We start from the raw sequence: 24841 nt of genomic DNA on the forward strand, positions 1-24841 counted from the left end.
CTGAATTCTGCAGAAGAAATTCCTACGAGTTTGAGATGGCATAAGGGTGAGTAAATTATAATGATAATAATAATAATAATAATAATAATAATAATGTAATTTCAAATCAGTTTATGAGGTAACACTGGAATAAGTAACACTGGGGATGTCCTTAAGATGCTCGTAGCACTCACGATTACTCCAGACCATACTTACTACTTAAGTTACAATGGCTTTGGGAAACGTGCCAAAAAACAAAAATAATAAGTTCAGTCTTACGCTGTGTCCTAACCAGATAACACACAATAAAATGTATCTTTTCCATGTTAATCAGGGTTTTTGTCCTAATCAGCCGTGATACACGAAAAAGGGACAGGGCTTTTTATTTTTGGAATGGTTTCTACCATTATAAAGTTGGTCTGATGTTTGATATTGGAAAGACATTCAGCCGCAAAAAAACTTCAATAATTAGTGGTTTAGTTAAATTGTATAACAACTGGCTTATTTAAAAAGTATTAAACATAGAACAGAACAGATCGCTGTTTTAATCCATCTCAATGTGTGGCAATGCATTTACACAGTTTTATAGGCGCTTGTGCAGGATAGGGACCGTCTCAAAAGTACATGATGAAGAAAAACATACGGTCAGTGGTTCCCCACCGGAGTTTTTCAGTTTAAAAACAAAAGCAAATTGTGCACTAAGGTCTTTGAAATGAACACGCAGAAACACACAAAACGCTCACCAGTAGATTCAATCAAATATGAAATACTGTAAACAATAGTAGTTATGTATGCTACTGAAATTTAAACATATGAATACATTTTAAATACAGTTTTCCATCTCAATTTCAAATGTAGTGTCTATACAATCATTTGTTACTGGACCAGTAATTTACAGTCGATTCATTATAATAAAGACTTTTTGAATAAATATTGTATGCTGTGAGAACTCGAGAGACAAAGACCAGGGTCATAACCAGCGTTTGAAAATGACTGAGATCAGGGTTGGGAGGTCAAAAATTACAATAATATTATGAAACATTAGATACTAAAATGAAAGAAGCAGCCTTCATCATGGCCAGTTTTGCATATTTGACATGTTTCATACTGTAGCCTGTACTACAGATAGAACCTGCATCTGAATATGAATATCCATACTTCCCTACTACACTGCCAGACCAGAAAAAAAAGTTGCCGTTTGGATTTATATAAGCAGATTCTTAATATGACTGGATCATTATTGCAGTGATTAATATGTTTCAGCTGGCAACATTTCTTTAAATCCTAATTGATGCAGTGTGTACCTTCTCATTTCTTAAACAACCATGTCGGAAGACATATCCCGTGGTCGTGGAAAAGATGTTACTGTGTTTAAGAAGTGGCAAATTATTGACCTGATCAAACAAAGAAAATGACTAATGAGATTGCTGAAATCACTGGAATTGGGTTAAGAACTGTCCAACGCATTATTAAAACCTGGAAGTGTAGTGGTGAACCATCAGCATCATGGAAGAAATGTGATTAAAGATCATGATCGGAGATCACTAAAACGCTTGGTGAAGTCACATCATATGCAGCGATAAAATGAAGTCAGCTGACTACCTGAATGTACTGAATGACCAGGTTATCCCATCAATGGATTTTTTCTTCCCTGACGGCATGGGCATATTCCAGGATTCATCATGACCAAATTGTGAAAGAGTGGTTCAGGGAGCATGAAGAATCATTGGACACCACAGAGTCCTGACCTTAACCCAATTAAAAGTATTTGAGATGTGATGAAGAAGACTTTATGGAGTGGTTCGATTCTCCCAATGTCAATACAGCCAAAAATTCATGCAACTCTGGATATTAATAAATGTTGTGATGTTGCCAGGGGTGTAAAGTAACAAATTACAAATACTGTCATTTACTCACATTACTGTAATTAAGTAGTTTTTCCCAGGAATTGTACTTTAAGTAGTTTAACATTTTTATACTTTTACTTGAGTACATTTTATGTGCTGTAACTGTACTTTTACTGCGCTATTTTCCCACCATCTGTGTTCATTATTTCCCTGTCCTGATTTTATTATCTATCAACATGATTGGCTAGGGAGAGTCTCGTGACTCCTGTCAAATCAAATCACATGTAAAAAACTTGAATGGCAGCTGTAGATCAGCACCATCTGTTATGGATGCCTCAAGTACAATTCAACACCTGAACATCACGCCGCACCTGAAAGGGCTTTTCGTAGTGAAAAAGGTCAATTGCTTGACTGTGTCATGTGAGTTTAACTTGCTAAAGCCAGATATCAACATTAATCCTGCCTCTAATTTGAAGAAACATATCGAGGTAAATTTCATATTTCTGTTTACTAGATTCTGTGTGTCTATAACGTAGCCTGTAATTTAACTATCTATCACTGAGATGATTGGGTTGATGTGAGAGATTAAGGCAATGTTATCAATAGGGCTGCGTGATAAAACTATCTTGATGTTTATCTGAAAAAAAAGAAAGAAAGAGAGAGGGGGGGAGAGAGAGAGAGACCGATGATAACATTTTGAGCCTATGTTCTACATCTAGAACAGGGTTGTTCATTACATCGATCGTGATAGCAAGACAACCATTGGTTGTTTTATCTAGATAAAATATAAAAGATTTACTTTTTATTTCCTGGCATCTGTAGCTGCGTGCTGTTTGATTGACAGGCGGTTAATGTTTGTGCCCTAATGCGGGTACATGCCTAAAGATCAAATACACTTTATAATTCCGCCAATGCCCGTCTTGGTGAGGCATTAATGTAAACGCAGTCGGTTTGGTCTAAAGTGAATGTAAACAATGGGACAAAAAGCGTATTTGCATCAAACTGTTGGACTTGAAGTGTACATGTAACCGAACTGAGCACTGTCTAGTAGACTATGTCATATAAAGGATATTAATCAAACAACATTAACAAGGAAACAAGAAAAACAATCACTATTTTTGGCTTTAAAAGTATTAATGTAATAGAATAAAACAGTGACATTTTTAATAATAATATATATTTTTTTAATAATACCGACCCCTGATGTAGAGAGAGTGTTAATTTGTATAATAAATTACCTGGAAAGTAGAGATGATAAAATATTTTATAATTATGCTTGGCCTTTATCATGTTTTTTCTAATGCCTGATAGAAAAGTATCAACCTTTGTAGAGCAATCAACCTTTCTGAACAAACTTCAGAAAATTGTGCATCATGCATTAGAATGAGAACACAACTATTTCTAGGCTTAAAAGATACAAGAACTAAATCAATGTAGAACATTGTATCTCAAAAGGAGGACAATGTGGCCCCCCATGTGCTACTGAAAGAAATAGTTCACTCAAAAATGAAAATTCTCTCATCATTTACTCACCCTCATGCCATCCCAGATGTGTATGGCTTTCTTTGTTCTGCAGAACACAAATGAAGATTTTTAGAAGAATATCTCAGCTCTTTTGGTCCATAAAATGCAAGTGAATGGGTGCCACAATTTTGAAGCTCCAAAAATCACATAAGTCAGCATAAAAGTAGCCTAATCCATGTGACTCCAGTGGTTAAATCCGCTTCTTCAGAAGAGATATGATAGGTTGGGTGAGAAACAGTCCATTTTTACTATAAATTCTCCTCCCTGCTCAGTCAATCTCCACTTTAACTTTCACTTTCTTCTTCTTTTGTTTTTGGTGATTCACATTCTTCATGCATATCGCCATCTACTGGGCAGGGAGAAGAATTTCTAGCAAAAATTTACTTAAATATTGATCTTTTTCTCATCCACATCTATCATATCACTTCTGAAGACATGGATTAAACCTCTGGAGTTTTATGGATTACTTTTGTGCTGCCTTTATGTGCTTTTTGGAGCTTAACATTTTTGGCATCCATTCACTTGTATTGTCTGGACCTACAGAGCTGAAATGAATTACTGTCATGTAAAAGATTTTATTCTGAATGGATAAATATATGTACAGAGTCTCCTTTCAAACAGAATGCACACTGTGCACAGTATTATCTTTATTTCACATGTGGGTTTCTTACAATAATTACAGTACCATTACAATTCATATAAGCAAGTACAGTATGGATTATTTAGATTTAACATTTGCTTGCTAATTTGCAACAATGCAATATTACAGCATTGAAGTAGAAATACGTATAAGGGAAACAACTAACTGAAATAATAAGAATGAAATAATAAAGGCATGATTTTTAATCTTCTATAGATATTCAGTAAGCGTGATTAATATACTTACACATTCACGTGAAAATGAGAATTTTTCGGAAAGAACAACACTTCAAAACAATCAAACGTTTCCGTCCAAGCACTTAAGCAACAACATGATACCAGACTTTATTCAGTTTCATTATTTTAATAACAAAATAAATAATACAGAAGATAAATAAATGTCATAAAATGACTGAAATATAGCAGAACGCTGCAGTCTCTGTCATCATCATTAATTCATCTCATTTTATCTGGAAAAGATAAAACATTTAGGAACAGTTCTCTGGTGATAATTATGATTCTTTCTTCACTGAAATACCTATTGATTCCTAACCTCTATTTAATATTTTCATGGAAATATGGAACTCGTGGCATATGACAGCTGGCTGGATTGTCACATCCCATGTAGTTTTACCGAATACAAACATCCTGCAGAAACATTTCTTCATAGAATTATCTAGGCATAACATGTGTGGTCTGTCAACACCGACTTCTGCATTGATCAGCTTGAAAAAATCTCATTTGATTTGTTACATGATAAACCCACTCATTTATTTAAATAATTTCATTTAATAGTCAAGTTACTTAACTTATCCTGCCACTGCATCAACCAGTTATTGATTTTGCTACAAAAAACGTGCTGGCACGCAGTTAGCAGATTTGAGAGGTTGTAAGTGCTGATTTGTGGTTGTACTGCGAAAGTGAATTGAAGTACAAAAGTAAATATGTAATACATGGTTGTGTCTGTTGTTGTATTTGTGTAAATGTCATTTTACACATTTGTGACTATTTGTCTACAACTTTGAATTCAAAACACAGGTTTTTAAATAATGTCTGTGAGTGCAGATTGCAACATTCAACTTCAGATTTTTATTTTACAAGTGTTCACATCATTGCTGTGAGTGTAAATTTCATCTTTAAGCTTACAAATATAAATATTTATTGTACAAGTTCTCAAATCCAAATCTACAAGCTCTTGAGTTTGCAACAAATTTACCTTCATAATATCTGATGATATCTCACCACCATCAGGCTTCTTTATGGGCACCAATATGTCTTTCAGCCAAAGACAAAAATAGAAAAATACTAGAAATTTCTGGTCCTATTTTGAGATTGGTTGGGATGGTCTACAGCCCTCCCTCAAACTTTGCAACACACAGCTTGAATTGCTGAATTGCTTTTAACCAATGAAGAAATGAATCATAAAAAATAATGTTTGACTGGATAGGGAAGACTCACGTTTGGGTGGTCTCAGCCCACCAGTGCCCATGCCTACGTCCGGCTGTTCCCACCACTACTGACAACACAGACTATCTGAACAACTCAACTCACTCATAACACATTAAAGATAGTCTTTTATTGCCACCTGCTGGCCTAAATCTTTAATTTCTCAGGGATGAATAAAAATCTCCACCTCTAGCTCTCTGTACTGCTCTCATTGCTCTGGTGATACAAACAGTAAAACAAACCAGTGCTAGTGGACTTTTATCAGCACTCTTGGAAAGCCTCTCGTACAATCAGATTCGAGGAGCGAAATAAATGACTTCATATGCCCAGATAATATTAGTTCTAGCTCTGGATGACTTCAGGTTTGTTTTTCTTCACATTTTGTTGATTGATGTTAATTAACTAGACCATCATCAGGAGATCTATTGCAACATATGTTATTTATACACTGTACAATTACTGTACCTTCTAGGTCATTTAAAAAAACAAAGTATTTAAACCATAACAATTTCAATCTTGTAACATTCACTGAAGCATTTATTTGTGTTTGTAAAGTTCATAATTTCACATTTCACACCATTATGGCACCAAAAGACATATATGGAATGGATTTGCAGAAATAGTGTTGACTGCACTGAGTACACACGATTTTCCTGCTAACGTACAACATATTCTGAAGGTGGAATTGCATTCCACTTGCTCAAATAAATCATATTTTGATCAGAAAAATAGTCTTAAGAATTTGAATCCTTTCACATTTCTCACTGCAAAGCAACCAAAAATAATTATGAACAATAACCAAATGCCACTTGTGTAAATATGTTGTGGCAGCTGTCTGCTCATTTCTGAGCTTAAAGGTCTATTTAGTGAATACAGATATTGAAAGATGAATATAATGCCCCCATTTATTCAGACAAATTAAAACTGAATTATTATTAGAAAATACAATGAATCAATGGAGAAGCGACTTCAGATGCATGGCTGTTGAACTAAAGAGTAAAAATTTCCATCCCTCGTTTTGCCATACTTGGGAACATGGCACAGATAACCATGACGGGTGCTGAAAAGCTTCCCTGCAAGGCCGGTACTCTTCCCACTAGCAGGTGTCAAAGAACACATCATTAGAATACAATAACAAAAATGTCCAGATTTTAATCTTAATTAAAACAAAACTTTAATTGTGTTTAGTTTCTGAGACAGATTAAATTCATCGTCAGTTAGAGACTGCAAACTCAACTTTTAAGATTTTTCGCAAGATTTCAAATGTTGAATATAAAACAAAAACTTCATAAAACCTGCAAAATGATACATACTGTAAAACTCCTTACTTTAAAAGATGAGTGTTATAATGCTGTTTTTATTGCCACTAACCTGCACACATAGTTATATCTCTTTGTTTCCTCATACTCAAACATGTTCGACTGTGCCCCCTCCATCCATTTCCAACCACGTCCTTGACAGGGATCAACCAGAACCTGCAGATACATATATACAATAGTTTCTGAAGAACAATCATCTTCTCCTTGACCAGTGTCTGTTAATTGTTTAATGTGCTTATCGGTACTGTTTTGAGGATGGTAACTTTTTGTTAGTCTTGAAGAGTTTGTATAAAAAAATAAAAAAAAACATGATACGTGATATGGTGTCCCACAAAGGCCAATTCTTCCTCTCTTATTTTCATTATATATGATGCCTCTAGGTAACATAACTCGTACACATAAGATAAATAATATTTATTTGTTGATTATTTATTTGTATCTGTAGAGCCCAATGACACAGGATCACTGACTGACAATTAGTCTGTCCAGCATTGTACAGTGGATAACAACTTTTTGAAAATGAATGAAGATAAAAATAAAATTTTATTGTTGGCCAAAATCATGAGAAAATTACTAGACACTAGTGCAGTACAGTCAAAGACAGAAGTGAAGATCCTTGGTGTCATTTTAAACAGTGAAATGAATTCTAAGTCTCATATAAATAACAACTTGCATTTTTCATCTTAGAAATCTTGCCCAAATTCGATCTTTTATCTCATTAGATAATGCAAAGAGACTAAGAAACTAATGACTTGACTACTACAATGCACTCTATACTGGTTTGCCAAAGAACTCAATAAACTACTAGTACAAAATGCTGCAGCTCAAGTGCTTTCAAGATCCAGTAAGACAGACCACTTTACACCTATTTTAGCTCATTTGTACAGTACAAGGTTGATTTTAAGGTTCATTTATTGTTTTTTTTAAAGCACTGAATGACTTAAAACCTTCATAAATTGTTGACCGTCAAAATATGTTCAAAATCGTTGTTTGTTTACCTTATAGCTTCCGGCAAGATATTCTTTCCAAGCATACTCATATTTGCAGTATTTATTTTGTACAAATCCACTGTGCCATGCTCCATTCGGTCCGATGGCTTTGCACACAGCGAGGTTGGTTTTAGAGCGAACAGCATCTGTAAACCACAAGCATGACTGTCATTTTTTAAATTTTTTTTATTCTGGTTGTGCAATTTTATAGACACAAACAGAAATTTCTTAAAATTGACCTATATTTGCAGAATTCATGCTGGAAATCAAGTGCTTAATAAATGTTAAGAGATATATTAGTGATAACAAATGTATTTATTTTCTTGCTTGTTACGATGAGATATTTCCTGCCTCCTGAGTGATGTGAATTTAAAAGTTTTTTATTTTCTTTAAGTGGTTTAAATTGTTTCGCTACAAATATGCAAATCTGCATTGATACTCCTTTATTACACTTTTACATTGTAATCTTTTTTCTTCAATAAAAAAGAAAGAAAGAGAGAATGTTCGTAAGAGCAAAGCAGAGCCGGTCATCGCAATGGAGGGATCTTACAATCTGAGGGTACGTTTTTGAATAATTAACAGTATTAAACATTTTTTGTAAAACTCCAACACTTATCAGTATGTTTTCCTTCACTGATATACTAACGCATATAATTGATGAAGACCACTTTCCACTCGACAATGTAACGTTTTACCAGGTATCTGTACAGGCAGTGGTCCATTAGTGTGATATCTAAATGATCAACATTCATTATTCTTTTAGCTGAAGCAAGTTCGCTAATTGTGATCAATAATTAAGGAAAAATGTACAGTCAGCCGGTCATTATCTTAAAATAAACCATGACAAGGTGATCAGGGCCCCAACGCGAAGCAGTCTTTTATTATCACACTGAATGAGGTTTATTTTAAGATAATGGCCGGCTGAAGGTACATTTTACCTTAATTATTGATCATCACTAACCCAGCCTCCAATCACAGTGAGAACAACAGCTCTTTATTTTTATTTTAACATTTAAAATACTTTGTGGACATTTGATAAAATATCAAAGTGTCAGTATCATCAAAAAATCAATGCGTGCGTGCACGAGCAGTTTATGTTCCTTTGTGCCATTAAAAGTTTATGTTGATTGTTCAGCCGGTTCCCGCCTCCTCCTTGCCCATCCTGTGAATACGTTACAATGATGTTGTGAATAGCTAATTTAATTGTAATAAATTATGGGTCTTTGACATTGCAATTACATTGCCAAATAGTAAAATATATAAAGATATTAATGATATAATGAAAAAAGATACCGTACATGCATTTGAAGATATTGTCACATTGAAATTAAGAATCTGCATAATCTAATGTGAGTATCTGTACATACTGTAGGGCACATCTCTGGTCAGAATCCACTGGAGATCCTGGCTCCTGCAGCCCTGGTATGCATCTCCTTTCCATGGGCTCACACAGGTACAGCTCCTCCTGTGACTGGTGGAGGAGCATTTGGCATTCACTCCGCAGGGTGAAACCAGGCATGCATCACGACATGTGCCAGAGGTGCAGACCTCCTCGTCCTTACAGACGCTGTTGTCTGTGCACTTGTCACACTGCTTTGGTGTGAAGGATGGACAGGGTGACTTTGAGCACCTGTAGTTGGAGAGCAGAGGTTGAGAGGTCCAGCCAGATGGGCAGGGGGCCTTGCAGATGGTGGATCCATTTTCTGAGCTGCACTGAACTCGACCCTTTACCTTCTCAGTGTAGCACACTGGAAGGGCACTCCACTGCCCTCCGGAGCACAGCACAGTCTCTGGGAAAGGCTTGTAGTCACCACGACACTTCAGTTTCACCTGCTGCTGGTGTGTGCTGTGATATGGCTTCTCACAGTGGATGTTCTGAAGGTCCACAGCTTTTAGAACGCCACATCCATTTTTGTTGAAGAGTCTCCACTGATGTGAGACAAAGTGCCTAAAGAACTTCTCCTCAAAATCAATGTCCTCTGATTTCCCAGAGATCAGTATATATTTAAACCATGCCAAAACAGCTTCTTTTTCAAGGGTGAACATGTAGCGTACAAAATAATCGATCTGGTCTCTATAGCCCTTTGTGCACTCTACTGGCTCACCGGGCTGGGTTTGTGAGTCCTGGACCAGTGATTTGCGAAAAACATCCAGAATGTTATGCTTATCTCCAAATCCAGTCCCCATCATCATGTGGTTATAGCTTGTGAGAAAGAATTTAAATGTGTGACCCCCTGTGAACTGAGCTCCAACTTCAGAAACATAGTTTTGTTTGGTTATAGTGCTGTTTTCAAGTAGAGTATGAAGTGTGTTGATGTAGCGAAACTTCTCAACCACATTGCTGTATTTCACAAAGATTTGCGTCCAATGGATATCATGTCGGACAGACTCTATTATTTCTTTTGTAAAATCCTTCAACTCCTTGACACTAAAATAAATTGCAGTCAGATCAGGGACTGGTTGATAGATCAAGTTGTTGATTTGGCCTTCAATAGTGGCATAATCAATCATATCTTGTATTTTCTCCTCACAGGCCGGACCATGGAACATTTTATGGCACTTGCAGAATCCTTGTGTGGTGTCCTTGATGGGTTTACATTCTCCATGATTACAGTTCACTTTTGAGCAAGGAGGCTTCTCCACAATGTTCTTACTCTTGAGGAAGACATTAAAGTATCTGTCTTTATTCAAAATACTTAATGATTGACATTTCAGCTCAACGTCTGACACATCTGTCTGTCCATAATCTGATTGTTTTGCAACAGCATGAAGAAACTGAATGTGGCTTATTACTTCAGCACCAATCTTATGGAGCATCTCCTCTTTCACTGTTAGACACTTTTGGTTAGTGAATAGTTCTAATATTGCTGTCTGCATACTGGACTTAATGTTGTCTTTAACTTTCTGATCAGCAGTAGTCCCCTTTTCTTGATGAATTAAGTGAACTACTGTTTTTTCTTGGGCAACAAAGCTAATTGACTGTCCAAAAGTAAACTCATTTTTAGCCTCTTTTGAGTGAACAATCACCATCCATTTGTACCAGTGAAACTTGCGCTCCAAATGAGCCTTAATATCTGAAGCTAGCATTTTGATATCTGAGAATTTTTCAGTGCTGAGTGTCTCTGCGTCCTTTTTAGCCCATTTCTCAAAGCCATCAACACACTCAATAAAGGCATCCTTTATGGCTGATAAAGTGTCAGACAGTTGTGTGACTGCTTCTTTTGCTTTTGCTTCAGCATCATAGCCTTTCATTATGTAATAAAACACATTTAACTTCAGTCCTGATACCATCAGACCGGTGAAGTAGGTGGAGTATTGCACCAGGGCATTAAAATCACCATTTGATTTCTCAATGATGAGCTTCAGAAGATTCTTGTTAAGGCTAACAGAATTGTTCTCAGTGATGTATCTGTATAAATTAGCAATGCTGTTCTCTGTGCCAGTGTTTTCATAGAAAGTGGTGAACCTCTCAGCCAGCCTGCTCTTCTGCTCCTGTGTGGGGGCAGCAGAAGCTTGGTCTATGAATTCTCTCAGCTTGGCCCAGGAGTTCTTGATAACATTCTCATCTTTACCATAACTGCTTGCATAGTCTGTCCATTCTGTATGTGTTTTCAGGGTGGAAATTTGAATTGAGAGAGAGTCAAGTTTCCGGTTGACCTCAGCAAATTGTTCCTTTAATAATTCCTTCACTGGGTCCAGTTTTGGAATGAATGCAAAAATGAAGCTAATTAATGCCCCAATAAATCCAAAACTTGCCGCAACTTTTCCAAAAATATCAAACACTTTGAAGACTTTTTGGATTGTATCTTTCAACTCCTTTGGTTCTGAAACCCACTTAGTCACATCATCAAAACCTTTGAGAAGTTCTTTAGAAAAAGCTATGCCTTTTTCCACTTGATTGATTTGTAGAGTGGTAATGTCAGCTGTGCAGAAACTACTGTACAGAATGAGGTAAAGGATAGTGATGAAGGTCTTTACAGTAGTCATGATGACTTAACCTGTTCAAAATATATATAAAAAAAGAAGTCATTCATGACAATATTGAATAATTAATCTAGTGTCAATATATTTTTCATCTGGTTTTAAATGTTTCACAGTCTATTCCTTACTTTTGATTGTAAATATTTGTTAATGACATCTTAAATCACATGCCTACTACACTGCCAAATCTACAGTGCTTTTTTATTATTAATTTGTTTCTTTGTTCTTATTTGATTACAGACTGTTGACTTATAACTGAATATTCAGTTATTTGTTGTGGTATCAAAATAGGTATAGAGAATCGTCACATTTCACTACAACTATATACAGTAGGTATCCAACAATAGTGACCCTTACTACTGTGGGTATACATTACAATTTAAAATTCTCACACATGAGACAGGAGGCGCAAAGGGGCACTTTTGGTACCATCCTTTAGTAGTGTGAAGAAACAGAGTTATAATGATTAACATTGTTAAAATTATTATTTGCACTGTATTTTTTACATTTTGATGTGTGAAGGTGATCTAACAATGCAAAATTAATTGCAGCATTAAAGTTATAGCTTAGTTAGCTCATAAGTTGGTATGTAGAAAAAAAATGTCCGAATGTCAGCCTTTTTCAATCATGAAAACAGTTGGTTTGTAGATATTAGTTATATAATTATCTTCCTGAAAATCCAAATAAAATACATGGTGAACATTCATAATTTTATTTGTTAGCCTGAAAAAAAATACAAAACAAAACAAAAAAAAAAAAAAAACAGCAATGCATTTAATTAATGCTGTTAACCTGTATTATAATTGACCCGTCTAATCGGTATAGACTAACAAAGAGTGGTTCAATTTAACCCCGCTCATAAGCGTAATGAAATATATATATATGTGCTTATTTTGTTATTATATGTGATGTGCCTTTAAAGTTACACAGGATGGTGTGGAGTAAACAAAAGCTCAAGTTCTTTAAACCTCATTCACATTGGACTCTGATTTCCAGGGTCAATGCCAGGGAGAAAATTTTCTAAGATGTAGGAATACTTTGGGTATTTAAAATGTTGATGATTCTTACCCAGTTTGTAAATTGTAACAGCAGCAAACATACTAAACCTGAAGTACAATTTCCGTGAGCATCCCACGAAATTTGAGAAGATCAATGTAAGTGAAAATACGGTAGGTACAGGCTAATTAATAATACATAAGAAACAACCAGATACAGTACAATTTTAGCAATTATTTAATGACTCAATATAGCCTTTTAGGTACTCGCCACAGCGCTTGCAACCTTAGGACAGGCCAGCTGTTTGTACATACATTTATTTTAAATAAAGGGCAAGAACATAACAATACAGAATTTATTTATTGCTATTTTAGAACATATAAGGTTTCAAATAATACATTTTTGTTTTTCTACAAAATATAGCTTTTATTTTAAATTTTACAGCTTGTAGAATTCATGATCGAACAGATGACATCTGCCTCGATGCTTCTCAATGCTTAATCACAGCACAACAGTAGCATACAATGTGTACTGTATATTATGTTTTATTTGTAACGTTTAAAAAATGCTTGTCATCCAAAAAAAAAAAAAAAAAAAAAGAAAAACACCAACAAATAACCAGCAAATAAATAGTGCAATAATTTTTGATTGTAATAAATGCTAATGTCTGAAGAAGAAAAAGCATAGTTTTACCTTGTCGGTATAGTTCGTTTTTTTTTTTTAAGGAAGGTAGGCCCATTAGAATCAAACTAATTTAGGTCTACAAATGCAATTACTGAATCGAATGCACAACTTAACTGTTGCAGGGCAGTATCATTGAAAAGTATTATTTTTTACATATATAATTTTCTATTATTTAATATTAATAATATTGCAATAATACCGTGATATATTTTTATTTTTATTTTTTTGACAGTTATCACATTCCGTTTCAGTCTTTATTATCCTTGTGAGGCAATTCAGTTGGTAGACAGCAGCAAATAACATTACCATTAACATTACAAATAACAATTAACAAAGAACAAAACAAAAATGATCTACTGAGCTATTTATAAAAGTAGGCTTTACTGTCAGAATAAAATGCAAATCTCATACAGGGACCAGGGAGCTACTCGCCATCCACGCAGACAATGAAATTAATCATCATTTATGTTGTACTATACGCAGTTTATTTGTTTCCAAAAGGATGAAAGAGTGGGCTTCTTGAGAGAAAACGCTGTTATCAGTAAACTCAAGATGCTGTACATTAGACGTCACACCATGATGTCACTTCTGTCTTTACAGGATTGTCTCAGGATGTGTGTGAATGCGAGCACAGATTAAAAATTCTCCCATTATTTTAGGTGGGCATACACTGTGTGATTTTCAGCTGTCGTGCGAGCTTCCGACCGATTTTTTCCAGTCGGGAGAGATTGCGTGAAAAATTGTTGGTGCTCGTGTGGTCGCGACTCGCATCGTGTGAGTGGAGCCGAGTAGCTTATGAGCAGCTCACAACCTCCCAATAATTTTTATATATAATAATTCAATTTGTGAGGTGTGTTCGGTTGAACGAGTCAATTAGGTGATCTACCTGAAGTTGACCAATGAGGTGTTAAAACTCACATGATCGATGAAAACTGTGTGTTCATTAAGGTTTGTTTTTTTAGGAGAAAATGGTTGTGTTAAAACTGTGTTTTCCCATTTTATTCATGACCACATCACTGGGAAGGATTCTACAGAAATGCCATGCTGTTCTCTGCTCTTCAAACAAATAATTTGCCATATGGGTTGCACTAGAAAAAAAAAGTTGTAAAATTTCCATCATGGTCTATTTTTATTCATCATACTTGCATTCGTTTCAGTTCTAGGGCATCATTTAGGGGGATATAGCATCTGTTTAAATTGTATATGCACACAATAGTGGATATGTGAGAGATATGTTTCAACACACCGAGTGCGAGTCTGGTGAAACCAAGGACTTCTAGGTTGAAAGTTCCACCTGTCAATCAACCACAGCGTTGAAGCAAGATTTTTTTTTTACTTTGCTACATGTGGCTTTAAAACGCATTTACATGGTCATGACTTCTTCAGCATGTCTGTTATCAAAATGCAAGCAGTGACACATATGAGAAGGATGTAGCCTACATCTAAAGCTGAATAATACAGGTAGACTACTCCACTAAAATAACTCTGCACTAAACGTCATGTTTGCGCTTAGATTAAATCCAAGTATAACCGTCAGAGACGTTCCGTAAATTTTTTGCACTTTCTATTTTATCTTGTTCATTTTGTGTACTTTAATATCATGCAGTACTGGCAGCAACACACTGACATTATGATTGATGTATGCAGTTATGAAATCACACAGCCTACCTTCGAAATCTCAATCTATCAAATATTGGACAGCATTTGTAAGCATTTAAATTAAGCTTAACATTGTCTTTGTGTTTGTTTTTTAGTTGCCACAGTATGCAATAGACTAGCATGTCTTAAGGTCAATATTAGGTCAAAAATGGCAAAAAAGAAACAGCTTTCTCTAGAAACTCATCAGTCAATCATTGTTTTGAGGAATGAAGGCTATACAATGCTTGAAATTGCCAAGATTTCATACAAAGACAAAGGACAACTGGCTCTAACAAGGACAGAAAGAGATGTGGAAGGCCAGATGTACAACTAAACAAGAGGATAAGTACATCAGAGTCTCTAGTTTGAGAAATAGACACCTCACATGTCCTCAGCTGACAGCTTCATTGAATTCTACCCGCTCAACACCAGTTTCATGTACAACAGTAAAGAGAAGACTCAGGGGTGCAGGCCTTATAGGAAGAAATGCAAAGAAAAAGGCACTTTTGAAACAGAAAAACAAAAAGAAAAGGTTAGAGTGGGCAAAGAAACACAGACATTGGACAACAGATAATTGGAAAAGAGTGTTATTGATCTTAACCTCATTGAGCTTTTGTGGGATCAGCTAAACTGTAAGGTGTGTGAGAAGTGCCTGACAAGACATCCACATCTATGGCAAGTGCTACAGGAAGTGTGGGGTGAAATGTCACCTGAGTATCTGGACAAACTGACAGCTAGAATGCCAAGGATCTGCAAAGCTGTCATTGCTGCACGTGGAGGATTTTTTTGATGAGAACACTTTGAAATAGTTTAAAAAAAAAATTTCAAACTGTAATAGTAATTTTTCATGTTATTAATGTCATGACTATACATTGTGATCAGTTGAATGCCACTTTGGTGAATAAAAGTACCAATTTCTTTCCATAAGAGCAAAATCTTTACATTATTCCAAACTTTTGGCCGCCAGCGTAATTACATTCATACAGAATAATAGCGTGAGGGTACTTCACTTGTATTTTTCCAAAGATCCATGTGAAAATATAAACATCCAAATCTCCTTTAATCTTTTGAAGAGTCACGGCCCCCCACATCACCTTTGACTGTGTTCACATAGGGGATGTGATACACCAAAAGTAGATAATAACCCTACCTTGAGCATTCTATTGTGTCATTAGAGAACTGTTACCTCAACTTAAATTTTAGTAAAATTTTACCCAACAGACATGTGACATGAATGTATATATCACATCAATCAATCAGTCAATCAATCAATCAATCAATATTTATTTATAGAGCACATTTAAAAACAACCAAGGTTGACCATAGTGCTGTACAATATAAAAATAATTACTACAATAGATAAAACAGACAATAAAATAAAATAACAAGTACTATGATAAAATTAAACAGAACACAATGTTTATAGAATATTAAAGGCCAGAGAGAATAGGTGTGTTTTTAGAGCAGATTTGAATGCTGAAATTGAAGGTGATAATCTGATATGAAGAGGTAGGCTGTTCCACAGTTTCGGACTGGCGACCCTAAAAACGCAGTCACCTCGTTGTTAAGTCTGGATCTAGGCACGATGAGTAAATCAAAATCGCAATATCTTAGAGTTCTAGATGGAGCGTATGGATGAAGCAAATCTGTCAAATATTTAGGGGCCAAATTGTTGAGTGCTTTGTAAACATATAATAAGATTTTAAAATTGATTCTATACTTGACTGGAAGCCAATGCAGCATGATTAAAATTGGTGTGACAGACTCATACTTACGAGTCCCCGTGAGAAGTCTGGCAGCTACGTTTTGCACCAGCTGTAAACGGGAAAGAGAAGATTGAGAGACACCATGGTAAAACGAATTGCAGTAATCTAGCTGAGATGTTACAAAAGCGTGAATCACAGTTTGAAAAATACTCTTGGATAAAAAGGGATTAACCTTAGTGAGTAGACAAAAGTGGAAAAAGCATGACTTCAAGGCTGAGTACTGATCTGCATATGAAATTTTAGATTATTATCAAATTGGACACCCAGGTTTCTAGCACAGTGAGTTTTGTGCAAGAGAACCAAGGTCCAGGTCAACAACATAGTTTTCCTTAGGCCCAAATAAGATAATTTCTGTTTCATTTTCATTTAGGTTTAGGAAATTGCTTTCAAGCCATAGCTTTAGTTTGTTTATGCAGGCCATCACAGGTTGTAAGGGGTGTTGATTGTTATGTTTTATTGGAATATATATTTGAGTGTCATCAGCATATAAATGAAAAGACACTCCATACTTACTGAAAAAAGAAGCGAGAGGGAGCATATACAGGGAAAACAATACCGGGCCAAGGATTGATCCCTGTGGGACTCCACAATTTAGAGGTATAACATATGATGAGTGATGGCCAATACGAACAGTGATCCACTTGTTAGTCAAATAAGAGCAGAACCACTGTAATACTGAACCACGAAGGCACACCCTATAGGATATCTCTAGCTGGGTTAACAGGACCTCATGGTCAACTAAATCAAATGCAGCACTCAGTACTGTATTCTACTGTATTTCCCAGAATCGGTCTCAGTAAAGATGTCAATTGAGACTCTTTAAAGAGCAGTTTCTGTACTGTGTAAGGCTTTAAAACCTGATTCAAAAATTTCATGGATAGAATTTACAGTCAAATAAGATTGTAATTGAATCAGTACAACTTTCTCAAAAAAAAATTGAAATAAAAGGTAAATTGGAAATAGTACAAAAATTGGACAAAGATGAGGGATCAAGGTTAGGTTTTTTAAGATATGGTGACCACAGCATGTTTAAGGCATTTTGGGAAAGAGCCAGTGGATAAACATTTGTTGATAACCAATAATAGGCCAGAACCAACCGTGTCAATGATGAAAAAAGGAGAAATAACATCCTGGGGACATATGGTTGGCTTTAGATGGTCAACAACATCTCTAAATAAGACCAAATCAATAGTCTCGAACTCAGACCAGGTGGAGGAGCATAATGGAGTGTCAGGCAAAGTATATACAGAGTGAGACATCAGAGATCTTAATGTTGTAATTTTATCCACAAAGAATTTCCCAAAATTTTCACAAACAGAAACAGAAGAATCTTAAAATGAATGCACAGGAGGATTTAAAACAGAATTAATGGTAGAAAAAAGAACCTGAGGTCTATGACAATTATTAATAATAAGTTCAGAGAAGTATTTACATTTTGCACTTTCTGAAACATATTATATGAGTCTCTCAAAATATCATAAGAAACCTGCAGTCTGTCCTTTTTCCATTTGCGTTCTGCATGTCTACATGCCTGCCTAAGGGAGCGTATAGTGTCAGTATGCCAAGGCACGGGCACAGGCTTATGATTTTTGTACCTTAGAGGCACAATGGAATTCATAATATCTGCACAGGTGGAATTAAAAAGATTAAGATGGTCATCAGCATCTAAGTTATGCAGAGTGGAGTCCATTTCCAGAGAGTTACATACTTCCTGATATGTTGCAGCAAACTCTTCACTGGAGCGCTGTTTAAGAGTACGAGATAAGTGTGCCAAAGATGGATTTCTGAGGATAATATTTGATATAGATGTCTTAAAAGTCAATTAAAACATTAAAAACAAATGCTAAATACATATTTTCAGCATTTAAAGGTTTTTATTTAATTTATTAAGCCATTTTGCTCCACAGATGGTGTCCTATAATGTTTGGTTTTGTGTCCTACACTTTAATGTGTTTAAACAAGTTTCACACCTGTCTCCAAAAAACTCTTTAAAAAATGTTTTTGTTATTATTTCTTAAAGGAAGGAGTCTGTCTTCGCTGCTGACATGAGATGGAAAGAAATGGGGTTTGGGAAAAGGTGGACTCGAATCCGCATCCCGAACAGACTCAACACCACAAACCGACACAATACTGATCACGATATACTGATATATATATATATATATATATATATGTGATGGAAATGTTTTATGTAATGGCCTCAGAATTGGTCAAAAGGGTATTTTAACATGGAATGTGCAGAAAAGTGCAGACTAAGGATGCTCAGGTCAAAGACCATGTATACATCACATGATCAAAGAATCTAGACTTACCGAAAAGTGCTTAACACAGTAGAACTAACAGTCATATGATTTGCTTAGATCATTACAAACCAATCACCAGAACAGTATAACCAATTACAGTGAAGAAGACTTGAGTGAAATGTATTTTTACTTAACTGTAAGATATAAACGTACATGTATCTTTCTGTTCAGAGAGACTCTCTTGGTTGTTGTGACCAGTGAGCTCCTGGCCTTGAATAAAACTTCATTCCCGCAAAGAGCAACTTGGGAGTCGTGTCTGGTATATGCTGTGCAGCTGCAGAATAGAAGTACGTCTTGGTTACTGTTGTAACCTCCGTTCCCTGATGGAGGGAACGAGACGTTGTGTTGATGTAGTGACACTAGGGGTCACCCATGGGAGCCCCAAACACCTCTAATCTTTGAGAAAATGCCAATAAGAATTGGCGAGCGGAATTTGCATGCCACTCCCCTGGACATACGGGTATAAAAGGAGCTGGCTCGCAGCCACTCATTCAGGTTTTGTGCTGAGGAGCTGAGACAAGGTCCTGGCCATTTCAGCAGATAGTACTGCATTGTGGAAAGAGAAACACAACATCTCGTTCCCTCCATCAGGGAACGGAGGTTACAACAGTAACCGAGATGTTCCCCTTCTGTCACTCACTCGATGTTGTGTCGATGTAGTGACACTAGGGGTCCCTATAGAAAAAACACCATAACAGCTGGACTGTGTTACGTGAACTGCCGATGCAGGTGCAAGCAAGCTGCTGCGTGCGTAATAGCAGGTGCATCAGTCCGCACGTAACCTCCCCCAACGCCCCACAAGACATCATGTAGTTCCCCACATCCCAGAGGGGGGGAAGTGACGTAACTAGCATGGGAGCATTTTCTCTCTATGTTTCTCTCCACAGAGTATTAGATTCGGCTGGGGCCATCTAACGCTATTATATGCATCAGGGAAGGTGTTCTTTCCCTTTCCTACTCTTTCAGGGGGAAAAGACCCCACAGAGACCACATCCTGCCCGAAGGGGAAGTAACGTGGCAATACGTCACGTGGGCTCACCAGCCACACATGGAAGAGGCACGGTGGTAGATCATGCCTTGAAGGGGAGGGACTCTACAACACAGCGACTAGGGGCAGAGTGGGCTCTGCCCAAGGGAGACGTGGGTCTACCAACAGGGAGACCGTACCATGGAAAATACATCACAGGGGGTTACCAGAGTAACCGGCACCTGTGGAGCACCTACCCTTGCACAGGGTCTGTGGAAGTTGGCCCACTGGGGGAAACGCTTATTTGCGCAGCCCCCGGGGCCAGCTGTGTGCCAGCACATCTGTCCCGAGGGGGGCTCCTGTCAGGGAATACCAGAGCGGGCAGTGGGAGGATTCCCGGGAAGTGAGCAGGTCTACCTGTGCTTTGCCGAATCGACTCCAAATCTGCTGGACCAACTGGGGGTGGAGTCTCCACTCTCCGCTGAGCATCGCCTGCTGCGACAGCGCATCCGCTGTGGCGTTGAGGCTGCCCGGAATATGAGTGGCCCGCAGCGACCTCAGCCGCTGCTGACTCCAGAGGAGGAGACGGCAGGCAAGTTGCGACGAGAGCATAGGTCACCTTGGCGATTTATATATGCTACTGTTGCTGTGTTGTCCGACCGGACCAAAACATGCTTGCCCCGGATCAATGGCAATAGCCTCCACAGGGCGAGCAGTACAGCCAGCAACTCGAGACAGTTGATGTGCAAACACAGCCGTGGTCCTGTCCAGGAGCCCGTTGCACACAGCGCCCCAGCCCAACTTGGAGGCGTCTGTGGTGACCACAACGCGTCTGGACACTTGCTGTAGGGGGACTCCTGCCCGCAGAAACGCATGGTCTGTCCAAGGGCTGAATAAGTGCCGGCAGAGTGGCTTGATGTATGCCGCGGTGCCATGCTCATCTCGGGACTTGAGTCTGAAGCCAGTGCTGAAGCGGTCTCATATGCATCAACCCGAGCGCCGTGACTATCCGCTGAGGATGCCATATGCCCCAGGAGCCTCTGAAAGTGTTTCATTGGAACTGCTGTCTTCTGCCTGAATGACTTCAGGTAGTTCAGCACTGACTGTGCGTGCTCGCTTATGAGGCGTGCTATCATCGAGATCGAGTCTAACTCCATGCTGAGAAAAGAGATGCTCTGAACCGGGGAGAGCTTGCTCTTTTCCCAGTTGACCTGAAGCCCTAGACGGCTGAGGTGGCTGAGCACCAGGTCCCTGTGTGTGCACAGCATCTCTCGAGAGTGTGCTAGAATCAGCCAGTCGTCGAAGTAGTTGAGTATGCGGACGCCCACTTCCCTTAACGGGGAAAGAGCTGCCTCTGCGACCTTTGTGAAGACGCATGGGGACAGGGACAGGCCAAAGGGGAGGACCTTGTATTGATACACCCGGCTGTCGAAAGCAAACCGTAGGAAGGGTCTGTGATGAGGTAAAATCGAGACGTGAAAGTACGCATCCTTCAGGTCTACCGCCGTGAATCAATCTTGATGCCGGATGCATGCCAAAATGTGCTTCTGCATCTTGAATGGGAGTCTGTGTAAGGCCCAGTTCAAAACTCGCAGGTCCAAGATTGGCAGCAACCCACCGCCTTTCTTTGGCACAATGAAGTAACCCTTTCCTCATCTTAGCTGGAGGGACAGGCTCTATCATGCCCTTGCGCAGAAGGGTCGCGATCTCCGCACGCAGGGTGGCGGCATTCTCGCCCTGCACCAAGGTGAAGCGGACGCTGCTGAACTGGGGCGGGTGCCTGGTGAACTGAATCACGTAGCCGAGTCGGATGGTCCTGGCCAGCCACCACAACGGGTTGGAAAGGTGACACTCACGGTGGCCCGGGCAAGCATGGCAGTCAGCTCTGCGTCGTACTCAGACTGGGCAGGCACACCTGAAGGTGGCAGCCCAGTTGAGTCCTTGGCATCCGACATCACCAGCATGCTCTCCAATGCAGCGATCGAGGACTCATCCTGCTCACAAGCCCCGAAGGAGACGTTAAGCTGGCCGTGAGGCGAGCTGGTCTAATCTCGGAACTTGACGGGGGCAAATGAGCTTGCTGGGGAACGGGAGGTCCACGGGAATTTACTCGGCGAGGCCATGCCCATTGGAGTCCCCAAATCGCCTGCAGCGCCAGCCAGGCCGGCCTCATACCCGTAGGTAGAAGGCCCAGTGTGGGGGGCGGCTGGAGTGGCTTTCCCTCTGAGGAAGGAAATCCGCGACCGCAGCGTTGCCATGGTCATGTTCTCGCAATGAGAACACGAACCATCCTCAAACGCTGCCTCAGTGTGAGTGCGGCCCAGACATGTGAGGCAGCGTCCATGGCCGTCGGAGGCGGAGAGATAACGACCGCATCCAGGAATTACACAAAGACGGAACGGCATCTGTATTGGACCAGCGTACACCTGAGAAGGGCGGTGAGAGTGTATAGATGCTAAAGACCTGGTGCTCACATGTGGTTTGAGGTAGTGATAGCAGCTTCTTGACGGGACGCCATCACCATACTTCGGGAGGGGAATTACCTCGAAGTATTAGATTGTATTGTAAGTATTCAGGAAAAGAATTACCTCGTGATACTCTAGTATATTATTTTATTATATTATATTAACAACTGGAAGTTGTTTGAATTGTCTGTGGTGAAGAAGTCAGATTAGTAGGTTGTATTCTTATTGAGAATTTCCATGACAATATATATATATATATATATATATATATATATATAGGTCACTCGCACACAGATTCTGTTTTTTTTGTATTAAACAGGATAAAAAAACACAAGAAGCCCTAATCTCAATACATACGCAATAAATACATAAAATTACTTTTCCCTACAGAAATACACAAACTTAGAAATGCACTAAAATTTCACCTGTTCAAGTAACATTAAACGTTTCCCAAAGTTTAAGTGGAAGTTTGACTAATTGAAAGAACTAAACCCCACATAAGTTGCATATTCATTGCAATGGGCATTAAATCTCTTAAAATCTCATCATTGCCGCTTTGAACTCCACATGAAAAGTGTTTGCAAACATCTCGTTCTGCATTTTCGTGATGGTTAAGATTTGACGTGCTTCTGTGTGTGCCGTTAATTGTGATAAAAAAAATTAAAGTGTTAAACTTTTAAATTAATCGCATATGTTAACGTGTTAACTTTGAAAATCCCAGTACTATTGCTGAAATCCAAACTTTATTGTCAATAACAATACTGGATACAAGAACTTAACATTTCAGTGCATTTAATGCAAAACATTTCCGATTAACACAACACATGTATGGACCGAACCACGTGTCAGAGAAAGATTCCTACTTTTCAACAGTCCGACAGGCCTTTTATCTCAATCATGCATTTCTTTACAGTTTCTCCCTCTAACAACAACTTTTTTACATTTTTCGTATGAGTGAAACAGTATAAGATGCTTTTGTTGATTCTCGCACTGTCACGGATTTGGTCAAAAGTTCTGATGACAACGGTGTATGTATCTCTCACACGGTACGTCACATTGTGAGTAGTGGTGTAATGGTGAATCAAATTGAAATCTTTTATGACAGATTTGTCTCCAGACATACCAAACACCTGGGTTTCCCCTGTGTACATGAACATTAGCACGCACAGGCTTTCTGATTAGCTCAGGTAAAATGTACCTGAATTTACCTGGTAAATGATAAAGTGTTTACAGAAATCAGCAGGTCTACTAAGAACAACGATCTCTTCAGTCAATAGTTGTAATAACATCCAAGACTGAACGCAATCTTTACGTAATCCTTTTTTCAATGAACTAAAATTAATCATCAGTCTGACGGGGCGTATTCAACGATATTTTTAAAAACTAAAACGTATTTTATAATCAATAAGTTCAAGTTTTAGGAATTTTAAGTTTCTCATAGGAAAATCTTTCTCCCAGTTTATACCTTTAGAATGGTTAATGAGGTCTGATTAGAGCATACATCATGACTTTTTTATTGCATACTTTCTTGTAGGGTTAGGGTTAGGTTGATCCTCTTTGTGGCCATATTTTATACTTCTTATTGAAATAGCCACTTGACATGTTGAGAGGAACAGGACATTCAGATACAATTTACCAGGTTGATGAGACATGTCCTTCCCTAACCTTAACCCAACATCAAAGTAAGACGCAGCACAGCGGATGCACTCACAATACACATGGAAACCACAAACACACCTGGATTGTTTGTTTTTTTTTTTGTCCCCCCCAACTTCAAAATGTTATTTTGGCCTTTTATAGCACTACCCTCTAAAGAAAGAAATCAAGCATTTTTCAAGAGCATATTCAAAATTCAAGTACATTTTTATATAATTGTTCAAATGAAGCATTTTCCAAACATTTTATGAAGCCATAAATGCTCTTACCTTAAAACTTTTCTTTTTTTTTTCTTCTTCTTCTTCTTTTCTTGTTAAATGCTTTCTCTTATTCTGGTGTAATGTGCAGAGACACCTGTAAGTAAGACATTTATAGGCTGACTTCCCAGAAAGGGTGTTTACACTCTTTCACAACATTGTTTTCTTTCATTTCACAACTTCTGGTCCGGTCAGTGTTTTTTGGAGCAGGACTGTTACATTGGAATCAATTAATTCAGAGGTTCTTAAACTGTAAAAAGACAGGCCCCTTATGATCATTCTGTCAGCATATTCAATGTGTGCACGTCTGACTGTATAACATGAGTTTAGTGTTTATGCATGAAGACAGAAGAAAAACATCATTTAAAAAACCTCATGTACAGGC

The 24841-nt window shown here is 38.0% G+C and overlaps 1 protein-coding gene across 2 annotated transcripts; it reads right to left on the minus strand.

Moving 5' to 3' along the window:
* Positions 1 to 4189: 4189 nt before the first annotated feature.
* Positions 4190 to 24570, minus strand: LOC127424397 (SE-cephalotoxin-like). 2 transcript variants are annotated; one of them, XM_051669564.1, is made up of 6 exons: positions 24469 to 24570; positions 16818 to 16857; positions 9111 to 11741; positions 7753 to 7889; positions 6807 to 6910; positions 4190 to 6531 (listed from the first exon to the last, which is right to left on the minus strand). In XM_051669564.1, exons 3-6 carry the CDS (start codon positions 11728 to 11730, stop codon positions 6405 to 6407), a joined length of 2988 nt encoding a protein of 995 aa, XP_051525524.1. In that variant the 5' UTR covers positions 11731 to 11741; positions 16818 to 16857; positions 24469 to 24570; the 3' UTR covers positions 4190 to 6404. The 2 variants fall into 2 exon arrangements, with proteins under 2 accessions (XP_051525524.1, XP_051525525.1); XM_051669565.1 differs by lacking the exon at positions 16818 to 16857 and having other exon boundaries at positions 24469 to 24541.
* Between the last annotated feature and the right edge of the window lie 271 nt (positions 24571 to 24841).

The sequence above is a fragment of the Myxocyprinus asiaticus genome, chromosome 33, assembly GCF_019703515.2.
Source record: "Myxocyprinus asiaticus isolate MX2 ecotype Aquarium Trade chromosome 33, UBuf_Myxa_2, whole genome shotgun sequence".
Taxonomy (NCBI): Eukaryota; Metazoa; Chordata; class Actinopteri; order Cypriniformes; family Catostomidae; genus Myxocyprinus; species Myxocyprinus asiaticus.

Excerpts from the sequence above, each read along its gene's own strand:
- LOC127424397 (XM_051669564.1), bottom strand. The coding sequence starts at position 11,730 with ATGACTACTGTAAAGACCTTCATCACTATCCTTTACCTCATTCTGTAC. Across the intron at positions 6,911-7,752 it reads ATCTTGCCGGAAGCTATAAG|GTTCTGGTTGATCCCTGTCA; the intron begins GTAAACAAACAA and ends ATGTATCTGCAG. Across the intron at positions 6,532-6,806 it reads AGATATAACTATGTGTGCAG|TGGGAAGAGTACCGGCCTTG; the intron begins GTTAGTGGCAAT and ends GACACCTGCTAG.